General features: G+C 42.8%; 1 protein-coding gene across 1 annotated transcript in view; it reads right to left on the reverse strand.

Annotated features, from left to right (window-relative positions):
* The window catches only part of tdrd6a (tudor domain containing 6a), a 29,202-nt gene extending 13,740 nt beyond the window's left edge, over positions 1-15,462 (reverse strand). Inside the window, exons 1-8 of the mRNA XM_085770658.1 lie at positions 15,061-15,462; positions 9,186-9,250; positions 1,419-6,797; positions 1,138-1,379; positions 819-898; positions 606-692; positions 297-345; positions 122-177 (exon numbers count right to left, since the gene is read on the reverse strand). Of these exons, the coding sequence (XP_085626784.1) occupies positions 122-177; positions 297-345; positions 606-692; positions 819-898; positions 1,138-1,379; positions 1,419-6,715 (5,811 nt within the window). The 5' untranslated portion in view covers positions 6,716-6,797; positions 9,186-9,250; positions 15,061-15,462. The remainder of the gene's footprint in view (positions 1-121; positions 178-296; positions 346-605; positions 693-818; positions 899-1,137; positions 1,380-1,418; positions 6,798-9,185; positions 9,251-15,060) is intronic.
* Positions 15,463-17,960: the final 2,498 nt, after the last annotated feature.

A 17,960-nucleotide genomic window follows, 5' to 3' on the forward strand; every position in this document is an offset into this window, starting at 1 on the left:
ACACATGACATTGATGTTTTATACACAGGGAGTCAAATTAACCATCTTTACAGTCAGTGCTGCTGATATGATGAAGTAGAAGTGATGACTCTCTACAAGTCCTGCATTTCCATATAATTACCTCCACATGTGTTGAGACACCATCTCCAGCTTCAATCTCCTGCTCTGTGGGAGTATCTGTGAAAACAATCACATCCCATCATCAAAAACATCATCTCAGATTGTCAGATGTCTCTCTTCCCCATTAACACTCTAAACCTCTTAATGTTGGGTGGTTTGAAATAGGAATCACTTACCACACAACTCCTGCGCAGACAGAACAATGGAGGGCAACACCAATTCATCCTGAGTGGATAAAATGAAAAGGAAACAATATAATACAAACAAGAAATTGTCTTTTTTGACACAACGAGCACCAAAATAGTTAACCCAGTGGTTTGTGTAAGAGATGAGGTAATGTGCATCACTTTAAACTCCAACATCCACCTTTAAACAAATCATAGCAAACTGATTACATATACTAATTCTCCAGTTGAGATGAAAATGTCTATTTCTTCATGATTAAAACCACATTTAAGGTTTTCATTAGTGGTACAAACAACAACACGTACCTGCTGTAAGTCTTCAGACGTTTGAACAACTGTCTGTAGCAGATCAGTGCTCTTCCAGGGACAAACACCTTCACGTGGAACCTTCAGAAAAAGGTGACACAGATTTCAAATCTATCTGCCCATATGCGACTAAAAGAACACACTGCATCATAGAAAAGTCCAAATCTACGAACACTACAAATGTAAAGTCATTGTGACACAATTTACCATTTTCACTGCTGCCACACTGGTAAAAGAGCTGTCCTTTGTAATGGCAGCCTCATTGTCATCCTTGCCACTGGTTGGATCTGAATATCCAAAAACAACAACAACATCATCTTAATTGATTTTCATGCAAACAATAAACACAACTTGGTATAAATATAAAATGATATAATATATAAAATTCTTATTTTACATTTCATATTAACTTTGTTTTCTAAAATATATAACTAAAAACTAAATACACTTAATATTTTATTGCCAAAAAAATGTATCATACTGAACTGAAAACAAAGACAAAAGGAGAAATTAATGTGATGCTTACCAGAAGGAATTGCGGTGACAAAGCTGCTTTCCATCTCGCAGGCTTTCACCTCTTCTGGTGAAGACATCATTGGATCCAGCTCTGACATGTTCATGTCATCTTTAAGGTTCTTGTCCAATGAAGAATCTGGTCCGATAATGTCCAACACTGGAGAATGATCCTCCTCAGAGCCTTTGTCACCGTCATCCACATCAAGTAGCAAGTTACATGGGTTCACTCCTTCAATAGAAGCACTGCTTTGAGGTTCAATAGCAATCTTATTTTCTGTCAATTTCTGATCTGGTTCATCTTCTGGAGACTTGGCAGAAGAGTTTTCATGGGTTTCACTGGTCTCTGTAGTACTTGCTAGGTTGACCTCGTTAGCACTGTGAGATTCAACAAGCTCGTCAGTGAGATGTTCTTCACTATTGTCTCTCTGAGGGATGCCATTATCAACTGCATCTATTTTTTGGTTTTCAGGATGCTCTGGTTGATTCTCAGGTTGTGCAGCCTCATTCCCAGCCAAGTCACACTGCAGTGGTGCTTCGTTGGAGGTCTGCCCAGTTGCATCAGGCTTGTTTTCTATTGTAGAGCTTTTCCACCAGGTTTTCATTGCCTCGTTTATCACCTGGCCATCACATTCCAACTTCACAAAGCATTTGATGTTTTCTTCATCTCTCATCACTCTAGTGACTGTCAAGTCTAACAACTTGTCTGCTGTAAGTTCAGACAACCCGTCTAAAGCGCCACTGTCCCAAGATCCACATGAAGAATCAAATCCTTCAAGCTCAAATAAAAAGGCCTGTGGTGGAATTATTACCAAGTCAGGGGGCATTTCCCTCACATCTGTAATATTTGCTCTGGACTTGTTTCCATAGTCCACGAAAAGAACAGAGAGCTCGTCTCCATCTTTGCTTGTGACCTCTGCACGGTACCAAAGCTGATCCTCTGAAAAGAGAACAATGCATGGACTACCAGGGGGGAGAGCGTCTGGATCAACTGGTTTACGATCTGCTGCATTGACAACTTCAGAGACGCAAGATGCTATCTTGTCAAGTTTTTTCGAGTCAGCAGACTGACACCAAAAGGAATGAGCATCATTAATGGTTGAAATGTAGACCTGTAACTGCTGTTCCTCTGAAAACTCCTGCTTGTGGTAAGAAGGTAGAGAACAGGGATTCTGTGATGGTTTCTCTGAGTTTTGAGCAGGTTTTTCATCAGCTTGATCAAGTTTCTGGGAGATTTCAGAACCATTGGTTGAACATGGTCTAGATGCTGTGCATACAACATTTCCACCACTCTCTTCCAGGCTGACTTCCCACACAGATCCTGACTGCCGAATAAAGTGGCACTTAAACTTCTTTTCTCCGCCATCACCAATGTCCTTTTTGAAAGTTGCCAACACTTGTGAATCAAGTGTTTCCTCTTTTCCAAGAGTTGCCGCATCACTCAGCATGCAGTGTGTGCTGTATTTGGGCAGTTGCAAGAAAGACTGATGGAGTCTGCCTATTTTGGACATGGGTGCCGTTGCTGTGTTTCCAAAATCAACAAACTCAATAAGAGCCATTTTGTTGTCACTGACTTCTTTTACAACTGCTCGATACCACGAGGAATCATCTGCAAACTCTGCTTGAACAAGGTCACCTGGATGAACAATGTCAATAGCACTGGTTTTCGGGGTTGACTGGGGATCATTGAGCTTTTCAACGAGAGAGAATATTTCATCCTCCTCTCTGACAAGTTGAACGTAAAAACTCAATGGGCTGTTGCAATGTGAGACATAAACATCTGCTTTCATGCCTGATGTGATGGACTTTGAGGGCAGGTCTTCAAGTTTAGGGGGTGTTTCAACGTGGTTTGCCTTCTGAGGTTCTGCACCAGGTGTGTTGGACTTGAGCCGAGTGTCTGTGGGGAGATTGTCTTTTCTTGGTTTGACACTGGAAGGCTCAGAATCATTACCTGTACTGCTTGGCATATTTCCACAGGACTCTCTTTGACGAGGAGGTTTGTACAGCTGCAATGGAGCACCTTTAACCTTTTGACCATTTTCACAAATGGGGCGTGAAGCCTTTGGTGCAGACTGCACATTCACGTTTGAGGGTTTTGTCTCATCTCTCATTTGTTGTGCAGGTTGTGGAGCAGAGAGAGCACTTTTCTGGATGTTGTGTGTGTTCCCATTCTTTTCTTTAGATTGTATAGGGACAGCTCTTGAAGGCTTTTGCCCTTGCTTTCCTGTGGTCCCAGTTGCTTCATTAAAATGGTACGCAACCTTTTCTGTGTGCATCTCAATCTGAAACATCTTCTTAATCTTTGAATTCATCTGGGTCTTTCCATGATACAGCTCCACCAACAGTTTCCCATCAGGTTCTCTGGCCACTACTAGTGCTCGGAATTTAGTTTCTGTTGCTTTTGTCTCAAACCAGCTGTTCACCTCGCTGGGAACATTGGCAGGGACATCAGCGAGTCCACACATAACTGCTTGCACAGGCACAGACATGATATCATTGGCCTCTCTGGGGACTGGAAGCAAGTCAGATCTTTCCACCTCAATAGTGTCGCCATAATCGACAAAGTGAACCAGGATTGCTGGCTTTGTGGCCCTGATCTGTCCCCTGTACCAGTGTCCATCAGTGTACTTAGCAAAGCACAACATCCCGAAGACTGATGGGAGAGTGACATTCTGTAGCTGGTGGCAGAGGTTGCCTACTTTGACCTTGAGGTCTTTCATCACATCAGTGTTCCTCTCAAGCTGGCAATAGAACTGATTGACAGTGTTTACACACGTCACTGTGATCTCCTCTTCTGTTCCAGTTTTGATGTTGTGTGTTGAGAAGTAGTATGTATCCAGACGAAAAGCTGGTCCAGAGGCTTTCTTGGGAGGTGTGTTTTGGAGAAGGCCGACCATGCTGGTGCAGATACTCTCAAAGGGAGTTTCTAGGTCCACAATGTTGAAAACAATCTTCTGCTCACTGAACATGATGGCATATATGGTACACTTCAGAATGACAAAGCCGGATGCCGCCTTCTCCACAAAACTGTGGAATGTTGCAACTGCTTCTTCAGTCCATTCATTTATGGCAGACGTGGGGTCGATGGGGTTTAACAGACTGCATCGAAAAGCTTGACCGTGCAGAGTGAGAAACTCTGGGCTTATCCTCCTCAGATCATAGAGGGAGACTGTGTCTGTTTGGCCGTAATCAACAAACAGCACATCCGCATGAGGTGCTTCGTGTTTGTGAATTATAAGGGCCCTGTACCACATTCCATTGTCAGGGTGGCGAGCAACACACGCCATTTCAACAAAAGGCTGATATTCACTGCCTGCGTAATGAGCCTGTATATCACGCATGAGCAATTTCAAGTGTTCCGCATTTTGTACTAGTTGGCACCAGAAGTCATTTGGGCTCTCGATGTAAGACACTGAGACATCAAGGACACTGCCAATGGGAAACATGTGCTCCTTGAATGATGGAATTCTTACAGTGCTGTCTGGTCCAACATTGTTTTGTGTCTGGACAGACATTCCACTGTTCTTGTATGCACCCGAGAGTCTGGCATTTGAATGTTGTGTGGGAGGCAGAAAGGCGGGTTGCATGGTCATTTTGGGTTTAGGTTGCCTCTGGGTCTCAGCTCTCTCAGCCAGGTTAGAATTACACATCAGTGTACTTAGGTCACCTTCGCCCTGAGCTTTGGGATCTTTTAGCTGGACAGCATAGCCATTGTCATATTTTGCTGTCACGTGTACATTTAGTTCTTTATCTGTGACGGCTTTCACGAAAAACTCTGTGGCACTTTGACTCCATCTCCCAGTTTTTGCTTTGACACCAGCCAAGGTGCACTTCAGTGCAAGCGTTGGCAGCTTTTTGAACTTGTCAGGAAGGGTCCTGATGTTAATCTTGTCGACTGCTTCAATGTTTCCATAATCCACAAAGAACACCTTGACTTGTGTCTCACCAACTGCAGACACAGTTGCTCTGTAGAAGTCACCATCTTCTGCCTTGGCAGCACAGTAGAGCCCAAGAGTTGGATTTTTCACCACATTACTTTTCTCTGAATTTTTGTACAGATGATGGATGTTATCCATCAGTTCATCCAATTCGCGTAAATGGCTCTGTGTTTGGATCCAGAACTCTGATGGGTTGGACACATGCTGAACAACTGCAACATGTGAGGAGCTCAGAGAGAGCTCTTCTGCCAGCAACTTCTCTGCTAGGCTTTTCCCCTTTTTGTCTTCTCCAGTCTCTCCGGGACTTAACATCTTTCTTTGATTTCTGTCTTGCTGGCTGATGTATGCAGGACTACGGATGGCATAATTTCCAACTGGTTTCTCACAATCCAGCAGACAGCTCTCCTTGGAACCAAACAAGTGGTTAATGTTTGTGTTTTCTTCCCCATACAGTGTGACATAGTGAACACCCTCAGAGACACTCTGGTACTCAAATTTGGCAATCACAGTCTTGCATAGAAGGAGGTTCCTGAGAAAGTCGATTTGGCTGGATGTCCACCCAATTCCTTTGTCAATTACTCCATGAAGGGAACAGATGTAAGTCACAACAGGCATCCTGAAAAATTCTGCAGCCAGTGGTCTTACATTCTCCACTTGAACAAACTGTTTTGTTCCATAGTCAACATTCAGCACTTCGACCACTCTGTTGGCTTGGAACACCTGTTGTAAAATAGAACGATACCATTTGCCATCACTTCCTCTTGAGGCACATGGAAAACCAATCATTTCTGGGCCTACAATGCAATTGGACATTCGGCCCTCGCAGCACTGTGTGATTTGCTCTGAGAGTTTCTTCAGCTCTTGTGAGAAGACCTTCAACTGGCAAAAAATCCGCTGTGGACTTGTCACTTCTGTGACAATGACAGTCTCTACAGTTCCTATTAGCAGCTCTGGGTACATGAAATGGTCTTGCTTGCGTAGCTGCTCGCCTGTTCCCATGGAGGTTTGTTTAAGCTCTGGTGACACTTGAGTCACATTTTGGGACTGAAGTGACACCAGTACAAAGTCCTGGAACATGTCTGGAGACAGCTTCTTGACGAACCCCATCTCGTGCATTTGTTTGGATATGCTGGGGATGTCCAGGACAAATGTTCTGTGAGCCACCAGCACATCTTGCACATGTGCCTTCACGGACTTCCCAGAGAGAGATTTTAGAAATTCAAGAGCCACTGGAGACCATCTACTCTCAGGGGAAAGTGGTAGGACGTTGGCTAGCACACAGAACTCCACCTCGGGTGGCAGATGAAAGTGCTCCTTTTTACCCCATGCTAACTTACTTGTGGTGGCGCTAGATGAAATCCCTTTGTCAATGAGGAACACACTGTATTTACAGCCATTTCTTGACACAATGCGGGACCTATACCAAGTGCCATCTACTTGCACCAAGCACTGGTCACCAGGTCTTCCCTCAAACTCTTGAAATGTGTTCCCAGGAGACTGAATGTCTTTAGCCAAGCTTTCATACACATTTGTCTTCTCCTGGCTAAATTTTCCCCAAAACTCCACAAGCACACAAAGGGGATGCAAGTGGACCCTGGTTATGAGAATTGTTACATCTGATCCTCGCGTAGGTAGTCCTAGGACTGAAGACATTTTGGCAGGTTCATGAATTCCAACAACCCATAACTCGTCACCATCACTCGTCTCATCAAACACTGCTGTGTCAGCTGTGGATCTGGAAAACATGAAGTGACAATACAAATAAAATTAAAACACCATATTTCAATTTAATCTTTAGAGAAAAATTGCTTACGTAAGATACACTGAGTGCACCATCACAGCAGGCTGAAATTAATGACTTTTCCCCTTTACCCTTATAAAATGACATTAATGAACCATACATGAAATCATCAACACATTTTCTGACAATACCTGCTACCTGTTGTAAAACTTTGATGTCTCTTGAAATCTTATTTAACTCATTGAGTGCCGCGCTCCTTTCCAAAGTTTTAGTCAAGTGTACCGGCAAATTAGACCATTTTTGACTTTTTATGTAGAGCCATAGTGTATTCTATATTATTGCCACCAACACATACTGTAGCTCATTTGAAAGGTTTAACTTTATGCTTCAAATTACCACAAACCGTTTGTTTCTACGTGCCTCCGTTCCTGAGAAAAGTCAAGCTAAACATGGCTGGGTTTCACCAAAATCCCTCCTTTTTTTCTAGAAAAGGAGATAGAGCGTCTTTTATGAAAGCTGCTCTGTTTGTGTCTGTCGCTCTTCTGACACTCGCATTTCTGGATCAAAGGGCTTGTGTAAGATAAATATACACAACAATTGTTGTTCTATTCACAAAACCACCATCGGGGGTGGGGGGGGCGCCACTAAACAACAATAACACAGACGCGCCGTGCCGTGTCACAGCCTCTCACCGCGGAACGTGAGGCTCTGCCGGCCACAGCGGCTCGCGAACACCGGTCCCGCCGGTGGTCGCGGTCCGTCCGTGGTACGGGTCGGTGCCGGCGGTCTGCTTTGACCCAGAGACCATCAGATTTTACCGCGGGAGGACTTTGGGGAGGACACGGTGTTGCTCCAGATGAAGACCGGGCGGGACAGTCGGCTGAGAGCTTCCTGGTTCAGCTCCCAGCTGCTGCAGCCTCGCAGGTGAGAGCAGAGCAGCTGCTGCATCTGCATGCAGAACTCCGTTTGCAAAAGCTGAGTTATGATAAAAAACTTCCAGTTCATGAGCTGTCATGTGACTTTGATCGTCATCTATTTCAGTTCTCCTCGTCGTAGAGTCCCCAAATTTACATATAATGTGTATTAAAGTGTCTATTTTCATAATTTAAAAAAAGAGCAAAAAACGAAAAATTTCGTTTTTGGCACTCAACGCATGGGAACGAAAAACGAGAAATTACGTGGTTGGCACTCAATGAGTTAATTACTTTTTACAGAATTTTTGATTCAATAGAGAATAAAGGAGAGAACATGCACATGTCCAAACAAAAACTTGAACTATGAGGCCTATTTAATACCAGGTTTCAGTGTCCATCCCCACTCCCATGTCTCTTTAAACTGCTGCTGAACAAGAATCCCAATCGTGAGTGTAGTATGTAAATGTGTGCTTTTTGTTTCTATTCCCATTGTTGCAATACCTGGATTCCAGTGTTTCCCACACATTCATTTATTCGTGGCGGGCCGCCACAAAAGAATTTCATCCGCCAGCTGAAAATGAGTTACATAGTTAAACAGCGGCGCTTTTAAAGCCGATTTTATAAGTTACGAGAGCCACCTTTGTGATGCAGGAGAGCCTGGCTTTAGAGTCAACCTCGCTAACACACTAAACTTGCTTCACCCCTCCGTCTCCTCTCTCTCTTCACGCTCTGCGCCAGTGGTGCGTTCACGCTCAACACAACGTCTGAACGGAGCGGAGCCCCGATGAGCCCCGCCCCCGCGGGCACACAAGCAGCAACGTCATCTTGCCTGGAGCTGAAATCAAACGCACCCCTTCTGCTGCGGTCCAGTTGAAACAGCGCGACTGAGCTTCTATAGAACTTATACGCCACCCCCCCCCCCGTCAGACAGTCCACTTGCACACCCCCCCCCCCCCCGTTGTCGACAATTGCTACCGCCACAGTCTACTTGCAAACCTGTGGGAAACACTGGATTCACAAGATAGGCAGCATCAGATAAACATCATGAGTCATGATGACTGTCCCATAAACTGTAGTCGTCCACTTCACACTTTATGAATGACGTGACTCCAGAGATGGGAGATTCATGGAGCAAGCTATTATCTAATTTACTATTATTATTATTATTATTATTAATTATTAAGAAGTAGCACTAACAAAGCTCAGTTATGAGGTTTAAAGAACCTATTCTGGGAAATTTTGGACAAAAAAAATAGAAGAATATCAGAGAAAAATAATTCCTTATCAACACACACTACAGCTTCAGAAATCACTGAAAATGGTCAATCAGAGACTTTGGACCCTCATTCAGATGTCAGGTATCAGGTTTCATTCTTAAAAGCCTTATGAACATACTAACACACAAAGTTGTTGAGGGTGTCCTCAGGAAATGTAGGCTATTAGTTCTCACACGTGCTGCAATACTCACAGAGTTGTCTCTAGCGATGTTCACAGGAGAAGATGGAGCTTGCACAAATCTTTATGAAGGAAAATCTGAAAAGCAATGTAAAAACACAAACTCACATTAATCAACCGAATACTGAGAGGCAGTGACCATTAAGTAGAGGGAAAGCAGTAGTCATCACACTTGGGATGTGCCAGTGTACCAGGGGGCCAGTTGATTAGAATTAACAAGGTAGTTTAACCATCTACACTTCTGACCATCATATCTCAATTTGCAACTGACCCTGCTTGTCTATGTAAAACTCTTAAGGGGCGTTCACACCGGACGAGATAGACGCGAATGGAGCGGCAACTCTACATTGAAAATCAATGTAAATGGCGCGATGACACGCGATTCAGGCGGAGGCGGCGCAAATGGAGCGTCTGGAGCGATGAGACGCGGCGCGAATGAAGCGGCGCGTCTGAAGCGGCGAGAATAAAGTTGAAAATATTGAACTTTTCAGGCGGCATCGCGCCGTGACATCCAATCAGCGACGAGTTCAAGCCGACGACGTCACTTCTCTGTACGGTTGTTTACACTCAACAACATGAAGGAGAAGCTAATTGTATTTGAGCTGTGTGTGGGCACCGCTGCCGTCTTCTACACAGAGTGAACACACACACACACACACGGCGGGTGGTTTTCCGGTGTTTCTGAGACTTGTACAGCAGTAGTACAGTGCAGCAACGGTGGTGATATCAGCCATGATTGACGTGGAAAGAGAGCAGGTTGAGATCACCGGTTTTCAAATGAACGGGCGGAGCGTCTAGCGCGAATGACGCGATGGACGCGAATGATCCAAAATGACCAAGTGGCGCGATGGAAGCGTCTGGCGCGATTATATTCGCGTCTATCGCGTCCGGTGTGAACGCCGCTTTAGTACATGGGATCTTGGAATCCTGACTTAACTATACTGGTTTTTTTTTTCAACTTTGACCCTCAAAGATAAATTTCACTGTTGGATTGAAATTTGTTCTGAACATCCAAAAGATATGCTATGGATAATTTACTAAATGTATATCTGTGAAGAGTTATTTTATAGCAATCAATTCTGTAGTAATGAATTATTTCTTACCCAAAGCAGAAAGTCTCATACACAATATGTAATACATATGAATTTGTAGTAAAATGGATGTAGTATATAAAAATCTAAAAATGTTATTACTGTAGTTATTTGTAAGAAGTTGACAACGTTTATTATCTCAGTGTAATCTATTGAGTACATTTTTTCAACTGGGATCAGGAAATTTTCAAGTTACAGTTTGGCTTGTTGCATTACTACTAGGGCCCGACCGATATGGATTTTTTGGGGCCGATGCCGATTACGATTATTAGGGGGAAAAAAACCCGATAACCGATTAATCGGCCGATTATTATTATTTTTTTATTAAGTTTTAAAATTGTATTACTATAATAATATATCTATACATATTATATAATATATAAATTAGGGCTGCCTGGTCGACCAAAAAATCATTAGCCGACTAAAATTTCATTGGTCGATTGGTTGCATGAAAAAAAAAAAACATTTGAAGCTCTGTCTTGTCAAAATGAAGTCAAAAACAATATGGGCTTTTATTTTGAAGGGCCAAATACAGGAAGTCATGACACGTGATACTTTTTTGTTGTTGTTTTTTTTACACGGCACGGCGTCTCTCTCTCTCTCTTTTCAATCAAAAGTGATCAGCGGTTGCTGCCGTGCCCGGCACCGTGTCAAAGCGCTCACCGGCGGTCAGTCTCACAGCAGTGTCACGGAGCAGAGACATGATAGTCCCCGCTGCAGTCAGAGTCCCGCACCGCTCCACACCGCGGACCCCCCTACCCTTCACACAGCCTCAGCTCAGTCACTCACCCTCATCTACTGTGTTTATTGGTGATAAATGAGCATACTGCCGTGCCGGTATATAACGGTAAAACCCGACCCCGACCGGCTTGTTGAATCTCGGACCCAACAGGGCCGGAGACGAGCATTAATTAATTAATTCACAACCCGACCAAGGTAAAAAAAAAAAAAAGGGAAACAGAAAGCCAGTGGCAACACTGGTTTTGAGACAGATCAGTCACTCTGCTGTGTGCTGTGACTGAGGTGGTAGTGGATGGAGTTTGTCATGAGGTCGGCGCCGGTGCGGGGGAATCTTTTCAAAGTAAAACCAAGTTTTATTCCCTGCATTTTATTCCTGAAAATATCGGCGACAATCGCCGAGTTTTGACCGATTACTGATTAGTTTCAAACGGGCTATAATCGGCCGATTTAATCGGCTCGCCGATAAATCGGTCGGGCCCTAATTACTACTGGGAGGTTATCTTGTTTCATGTGTCTGGACAAGAGATTAATCTTAGTTCCTTATCGTAATACATTCGCATTTCACAATTTCAGAATCTTCTTCCTGTGTGTTGTAAGATCCTTTAATTTCTCTGTGTTGGTGACGCTCTGTGAGGATTTCTGTTAAGCTGCAAGTTAAAGGGATCATAACAATGCCTGTGTTTCACCACAAAGTACTTGGTCATGTAAACAGTGGCATTATCTGTCAAGTCAAAACATCCACTTCTCTACTTAAATAGTTCCTTGTTTGTCCTCAACTCAGGTGAACTCAAAAGTTACATTACATCAGTGTAGGCCTTATGACAGTTACCTGCTCATTCCCAACTTTCCCCAATAGAGCCCATTGATGTCATTATCCCATCAAACTGATTAACACTGAAATAAATTAGTTGGTTTTTTTTCATACATTTGTGAGAATCATGCAAATCATTTTGCAATAATCTGCCCAAATTGAAACAAGATGATGTCAACAACTGCATAGGCTACTTGCCCATCCAACACATGTTGTAACCGGCAAATTTCCTGAACGCAATGAAAATCAGGATGAACTGGAATCACACTGATAAAAACCTTGGTCAACATAAAACAAATATCTGCATATGAAATAAAACCATATTTTATTGTTTTATTACCATACACTCCAAAAAAATGTGGACACACCTTCTCATTCAATGCTTTTTCTTTATTTTTTTATCACTTTCTACATACTGGAGACATCAAAACTATGAAGGAACACATATGGAGTTATGATGTAAACGCAATAGTGTTAAAGGGATAGTTCACCCAAAATTCAAATTTCACTCATTATCTACTCACCCTCATGTCGACTAAGGGCTGGAGAAGTTTCAGAGTCCTCCATGCCTTCTCTGAAGCCGTTTTCCCACTAAAATTAGCGGGTCGACGCGGGTTTTTTAAACGCGGGTCGACCCGCTAACAATCGGCATTTGCCCCTTTCCCATTGACCAAAATGAGCCGAGTCTGACCCCCCGCTGAGGGATCAGACAGAGCATAAACCAGTCGCCCCGCTCTCATCCGCGGTGCAAGAGACACACACAGTCATGCCACAGCCGCCTGCCGCGGAGTGTCCGTCCGCCGAGGCAGACTCTCTGGCTGGCTGACCTGGAGTACCAGGACCGCGGAGGACAGCGAGTCTGCTGCGGCCGGATGACGGACGTCCGCGGCACAACACGTCAGTTAAACAGACTGTCGCTTCTTTTCTTTTCTTTTTTTCAATCGTTTTTGGTCAGTGTTGTTTGATGTTTTGATCCCAGTCTCAGATGAGAGCAGAGCGGAGCAGAGCTTTGTTTTGGTACGTGATATGAGACGCGACCGGCGCGATGACGTAGCGTCACGTAACGTTCAGTGTCATCACGTAAATTAGCGGGTTGACGCGGGTCTGGCATTCCCACTGCAAGCCGAGCAGAGCCGAGCCGATTAAAGGCGATTTTAACCCGCGTCGCTTACCGAGTCGTTTGACCCGCGTTGACGCGGGTCGACTCGGCTCGGTGCGCCTTTCCCACTGCCACCAAAAGCCGATTGTTAGCGGGTTTAAACAGGTTTTTTGGCCAGTGGGAAAGGGGTATGAGTTACAGGGGCTCGGTGCAGCACTGCATGTCCATATGACAGTAGCGAACGGAGCTCACTTTTCTTCGTCCAAAAACACACACCAAACACCCATCCAACCAACATCCAAATACCTCCATAGTGCTCGTTTGTAATGTCCCTCTTGCACTGAAGCCCCAACATGAGAAATTGTTCCGAAAAAAATTAAATAAGTCTATATTTCAAGCTTGTATGTAGCGGAAGCTCCCAGTGTCTCAGTTACTGCTTTGACTGTGTCTGTGCAAATCTCGCACGATTTGCAGTGACACCCAGTTCACGGCTCCGCAAATCACGTGAGATTCCGGCAGAGCAACACTGGGAGCTTCCGCTACAAACAACCATAAAGCATATACTTATTACATTTTTTTCGGAACAATTTCTCATGTTGGGGCTTCAATACAAGAGGGGCATTACAGACAAGCACTATGGAGGTATTTGGATGTTTTTTGGTGTGTCTTTTTGGACAAAGAAAAGTGAGGCCCATTCGCAACCGTCATATGGACATGCAGTGCTGCACGGAGCCCCGCTGTAACTCAGAGAAGGCACGGAGGACTCTCAAACTTCTCCCAGCCCTTAGTCAACATGAGGGTGAGTAGATAATGAGTGAAATTTGAATTTTGGGTGAACTATCCCTTTAATTAAAACCAAAGTGTTAACTGTCACCTGACCTAAACCCAATTGAGATAGTTTGGGATGAGGTGGACTGCGGAGTGATGGCAGAAAGTGATGGAATACAGAAAAAACACTCCAAGCTCCAAACTTTTGACTGGTAGCATGTCTGCATTAGTGTGCACTTCCCACAAAAAAAAGTGCATGTATTTTTTTCGAAGAAAATCTGTGACATGAACTGAAGTGACCCCTGGAGAGCAATTTATTTATCCATAATTTGAATGACCACGGCACTAAAAAGCAGTCATCATCATCATAAGTTGCTTCAAGCATGTTTCTGACTATAAAATTACAGAAACTATTTCAGCCTTCCCTGCTCCTATGACACAAAATGAACCACACTTTAACACCTTTACCTATGAGCTTTGTGGAGTCCCTGTGAAGAATATGAAGCACTTCGACCACTAACATTGCATGGATAGAAATGAGTTAGACTGGGCACTTACACACAAGTGTGTAAAGATCATGTGTATCTTTATGCTTTTAACCGTCACTCACTGTAAGTTACAGTGCTAATAAGCCACTAAAATGAAAACACCATCTTTAAACCCGTGGTACCGTTTGGTTTTGGCATTTTATTTCACCACTTTCCCAAGAAACCAACCCTCCAACTACTGATATTATTTACACTTCTTTTTTTTTTCACATGCATAGGAAGCTTGCAAAACAAAACATATGCATTTCACAAATACATTCTAAGATTAAGAGCCTCCAGTAGTAACTTAGCTATTAAATAGTTCACAGATAAACATTTTTGATTGTTTTTAGTTTTGAGAAAATGTAATGGAATACAGTAGATGCACTGTCTGAGCTCATTGTAAAAAGCAACAAAAGAGGGATTTCTTCGTGTAAACTTACATTTATGAATATGAAATTTTGCCATCAGTATGATGAGGTTTGATAATAGCTACACACACAGCACACCCCTCCAGAACAGCTTAAATTATTTATCAATATTGTTAGCAATAAAGATTCAAATGCCAATCTATAGGCTTCGGACAATGTGGCGTAACTTAAACTTGCACCTAAACCGAGCCTTGTCTGTGTAGTGGGAAAGCGCCATTACTGTAGCTAACGTTAACTTGCCTACAGTCAGATGTAACGTTAATTAGCAACTGCCATTAGCTTAGCTTCCTTGAGCACAGTAAAAGCTACAGGTGCTAACGTTACACAAAGTCTCAATGAATTAGCATAACGGCCACCCTGCAGTTAAAAATACATTTAGTAAGTTAGTAACTCGAAATGAGCTAACACACAAAAACTCACTCTTTTAAACCGACCCAACAGACTCTTCTCCACCTGGCGGTGACAGTGGTAACGTTTAGCCCAGGTTCACCGTCACTCCACCGGACACACGCTCCGCTGCTGTGGCGCCGCTTCTTCGATCCAGCCGCCTAAACTCTCCGGGTTTAGCTGGCTAGTTTTTAGCCCAGCTCCAGCGTGTTCTACCGGTGCACACTGGTGTATCAGATGATCCGTTCAACTGCTTCCGAAAATATGTTAGTGTGGCGAAAAAAATAAATCAACAAACTCCACAGCAAACCGATGTTAGTAACGTTAACCGTTAATTGGTGGCTGCCGTTAACTAGCCGTAACGAGGCACGTGCTGCCACCTGTTAGCGTCCTTTTCCCTTTTTTCCATCCGTGACCCGGAACTGGCCTGGTTGACCCTGCCGCGAGTTCACACACAAACTCAACTCAATTCTTTTTCTTTTTTTCTGATAATCCTCTCAATTTATTTATTCCTGCTTAAAATGACTAGAAAATTAATAATAATATTACTTTCGGTTTTTTTTCTCTCTCAATGTCTGGTGGGTGAATGTTTCCAGTGTCTAGTGTCCAGTGTATGTGGCCTACATTGTTACATGTGTGACGGACTGTGAGTACCGGTAATGAAAAATAAAATAAAGGCATCTATATCAAGTAATGAAAAATAAAATAAAGGCATCTATCTATCTATCTATCTATCTATCTATCTATCTATCTATCTATCTATCTATCTATGTAGATAGACATTTTTTGCTGCATCTCCATGGGCTGTAGCCTACTTGACAGGAAACCTACCAGTGACAGAAATGTAGGCTATCCCTAATTATCACAGCCCAAGCTGACGAATAAAACATTTGGCATCATCAAGTCTTGAAAATCTGACTCTCATCCTGACAGTGCAGATCAATAGAAAAATCCCTGTCCATGTATCCGTCTTTTATTTATGACTGTGTGTGATGAAAGCTTCTTATCAACTGAATGGGCTAAAAAGTGGACTTTGATTTTGACTAGTCTTTGCCCTCTCTCACACTGCAGATGTTTAACAACACTTTCTTTCATTTCTATTCTTCCTTCCCCACTAAATTCTTGTATATACTGTACATATTGTATTTATTATATTTTTTAATATATACAGTATAGTGTCTGTTTTTTCCCTTCTTTCTTATTTATTTTATGAAAATGGGAAATTATTTGTAACCGTCATTGTCATTCAGGCCTGCATCACCTGTGATTCTATGGCTGCCAATAAAAAATCAAATTGAAAGAAACGAAGGGGGAAAAAAGACTGCAATGACGAGGCCCACATTTAAATGGGATGGAAGAGCAAATACATGGTGCTGTCTTTTTCATTATAGAAATTCAAATTTTGATATTTTTTCTCTTCTAATTTACAGACCAAGAATATGACACATCACAAAGTGACACAGATGATGCAAGATGATAACCATGTTGCAACACAACCTGTGACTTAGGCTACTTACAGTATATTTCTTTAGTGATAGACAAACGGGTCCTTTAGCTCAGGGCAGATATTTGAGTGTCAAGCAAAAAAATGCCCTCCTCTGATCAGTGTAACTCTTTCATGTCTTGAAATGGATGAGTATTTCATCAATTGCTCGAGTTTTGGTTCAAAGAAACATTTTTGAAGGGATGATGAGGAAAGTGTTGCTTCAGGCTTGATTTCACCAGTGCCTTCCTTCACACACAGGATGAAAGCAACAGAAACTAGACAAAATATCACTTTAATCTTCTGCTGAGTCATGCATGATTTGAAAACAGCAGTGTGGTTTAGTATCACCGCATCATTTTGTGACACTAAACTTTCATTTTATTACACGCTGAATCATGCTTGAATCATTCAAACTTGTCTTCTGTCTTGCAAAAGCAGTCTGTGATCATTTCATCAGGTGACTGAAACAAGCCACTGACTGTTGCGCAATCTTTTCCGCTCAAGAATCACAATTTCAAATTTCCAATTGCCAATTGTTACCCGTACCAGCTGAGTACCATAATGATAAAAGGTTTTCAAAAAAGGATCTTGATGTGCTTGTGACAGTTAGGAGGTTAGATTGCCACTGGATAAAAGTGTTGGTTAGACATGGTAGATTTAAAGCTGATATGGGAGAAAGGGCTTGGCTGTGGACAAAGGGAGAGGCTGTCAGGGTCGGAGTCATCCAGATCGAAAAGGTGTGGGTGGAAAAATAGCAAATATATATGAAGAGTTAATTTGCAAAGCAGATAAGTGCCATTTTGAAAAAAAATGAGCTGAGGCTTTGTAATTATTCTTTGCATAGTGTTGTTTTCAATAAAACTTTATTTTTTTGAGATATGTCTGTTTTGTTACATCTCAAAGTCACTCAACTTTGGTTTGACTGATATCACCTTATGTAAATAAAAAATGAAGATTCTAGATTTTTTTTAAAAACGGAGTTATCTGCTTTTGCAAATGAACTCTTCATATGTATTCATTCTGTTCTGTCTGGATTTCCTTTTGTGTTTGAAGTGGATGGGCTGAGATATCTCTCTTATTTCTGTACATGAGTCATGGTTTTAATCCGTCATCACACCTGAATCATGATGTGATAACAGTTGGGTGGTTGCTCCCTGGCAATCACTGCTCACCTGCAGTGATACATAAAACACTGTGTGAAACATGTTTTTTGATTTCCCAATGCCCTCAATACAATTCAGCCCACTCTGCTGACAGAGCAGCTGTGTGTATTAGCAGGTGGAGGTGAGGATCACAGGAGAACAGCGGGGGACTGTCCTCTGACCTCTCCTCTTCACCTGTTACAACTCTGACCTCTGTCATCTGCAGAAGTTTCCTGACTCTGCAGTTATTATGTAGGTGTAGAGACAGCTGGTGGATCATTTTGTGGAGTGGTAACAACATGCTC

The sequence above is a fragment of the Trachurus japonicus genome, chromosome 24 (assembly GCF_045865225.1).
Source record: "Trachurus japonicus isolate A0001 chromosome 24, Traja_1.0".
In the NCBI taxonomy this organism is placed as follows: Eukaryota; Metazoa; Chordata; class Actinopteri; order Carangiformes; family Carangidae; genus Trachurus; species Trachurus japonicus.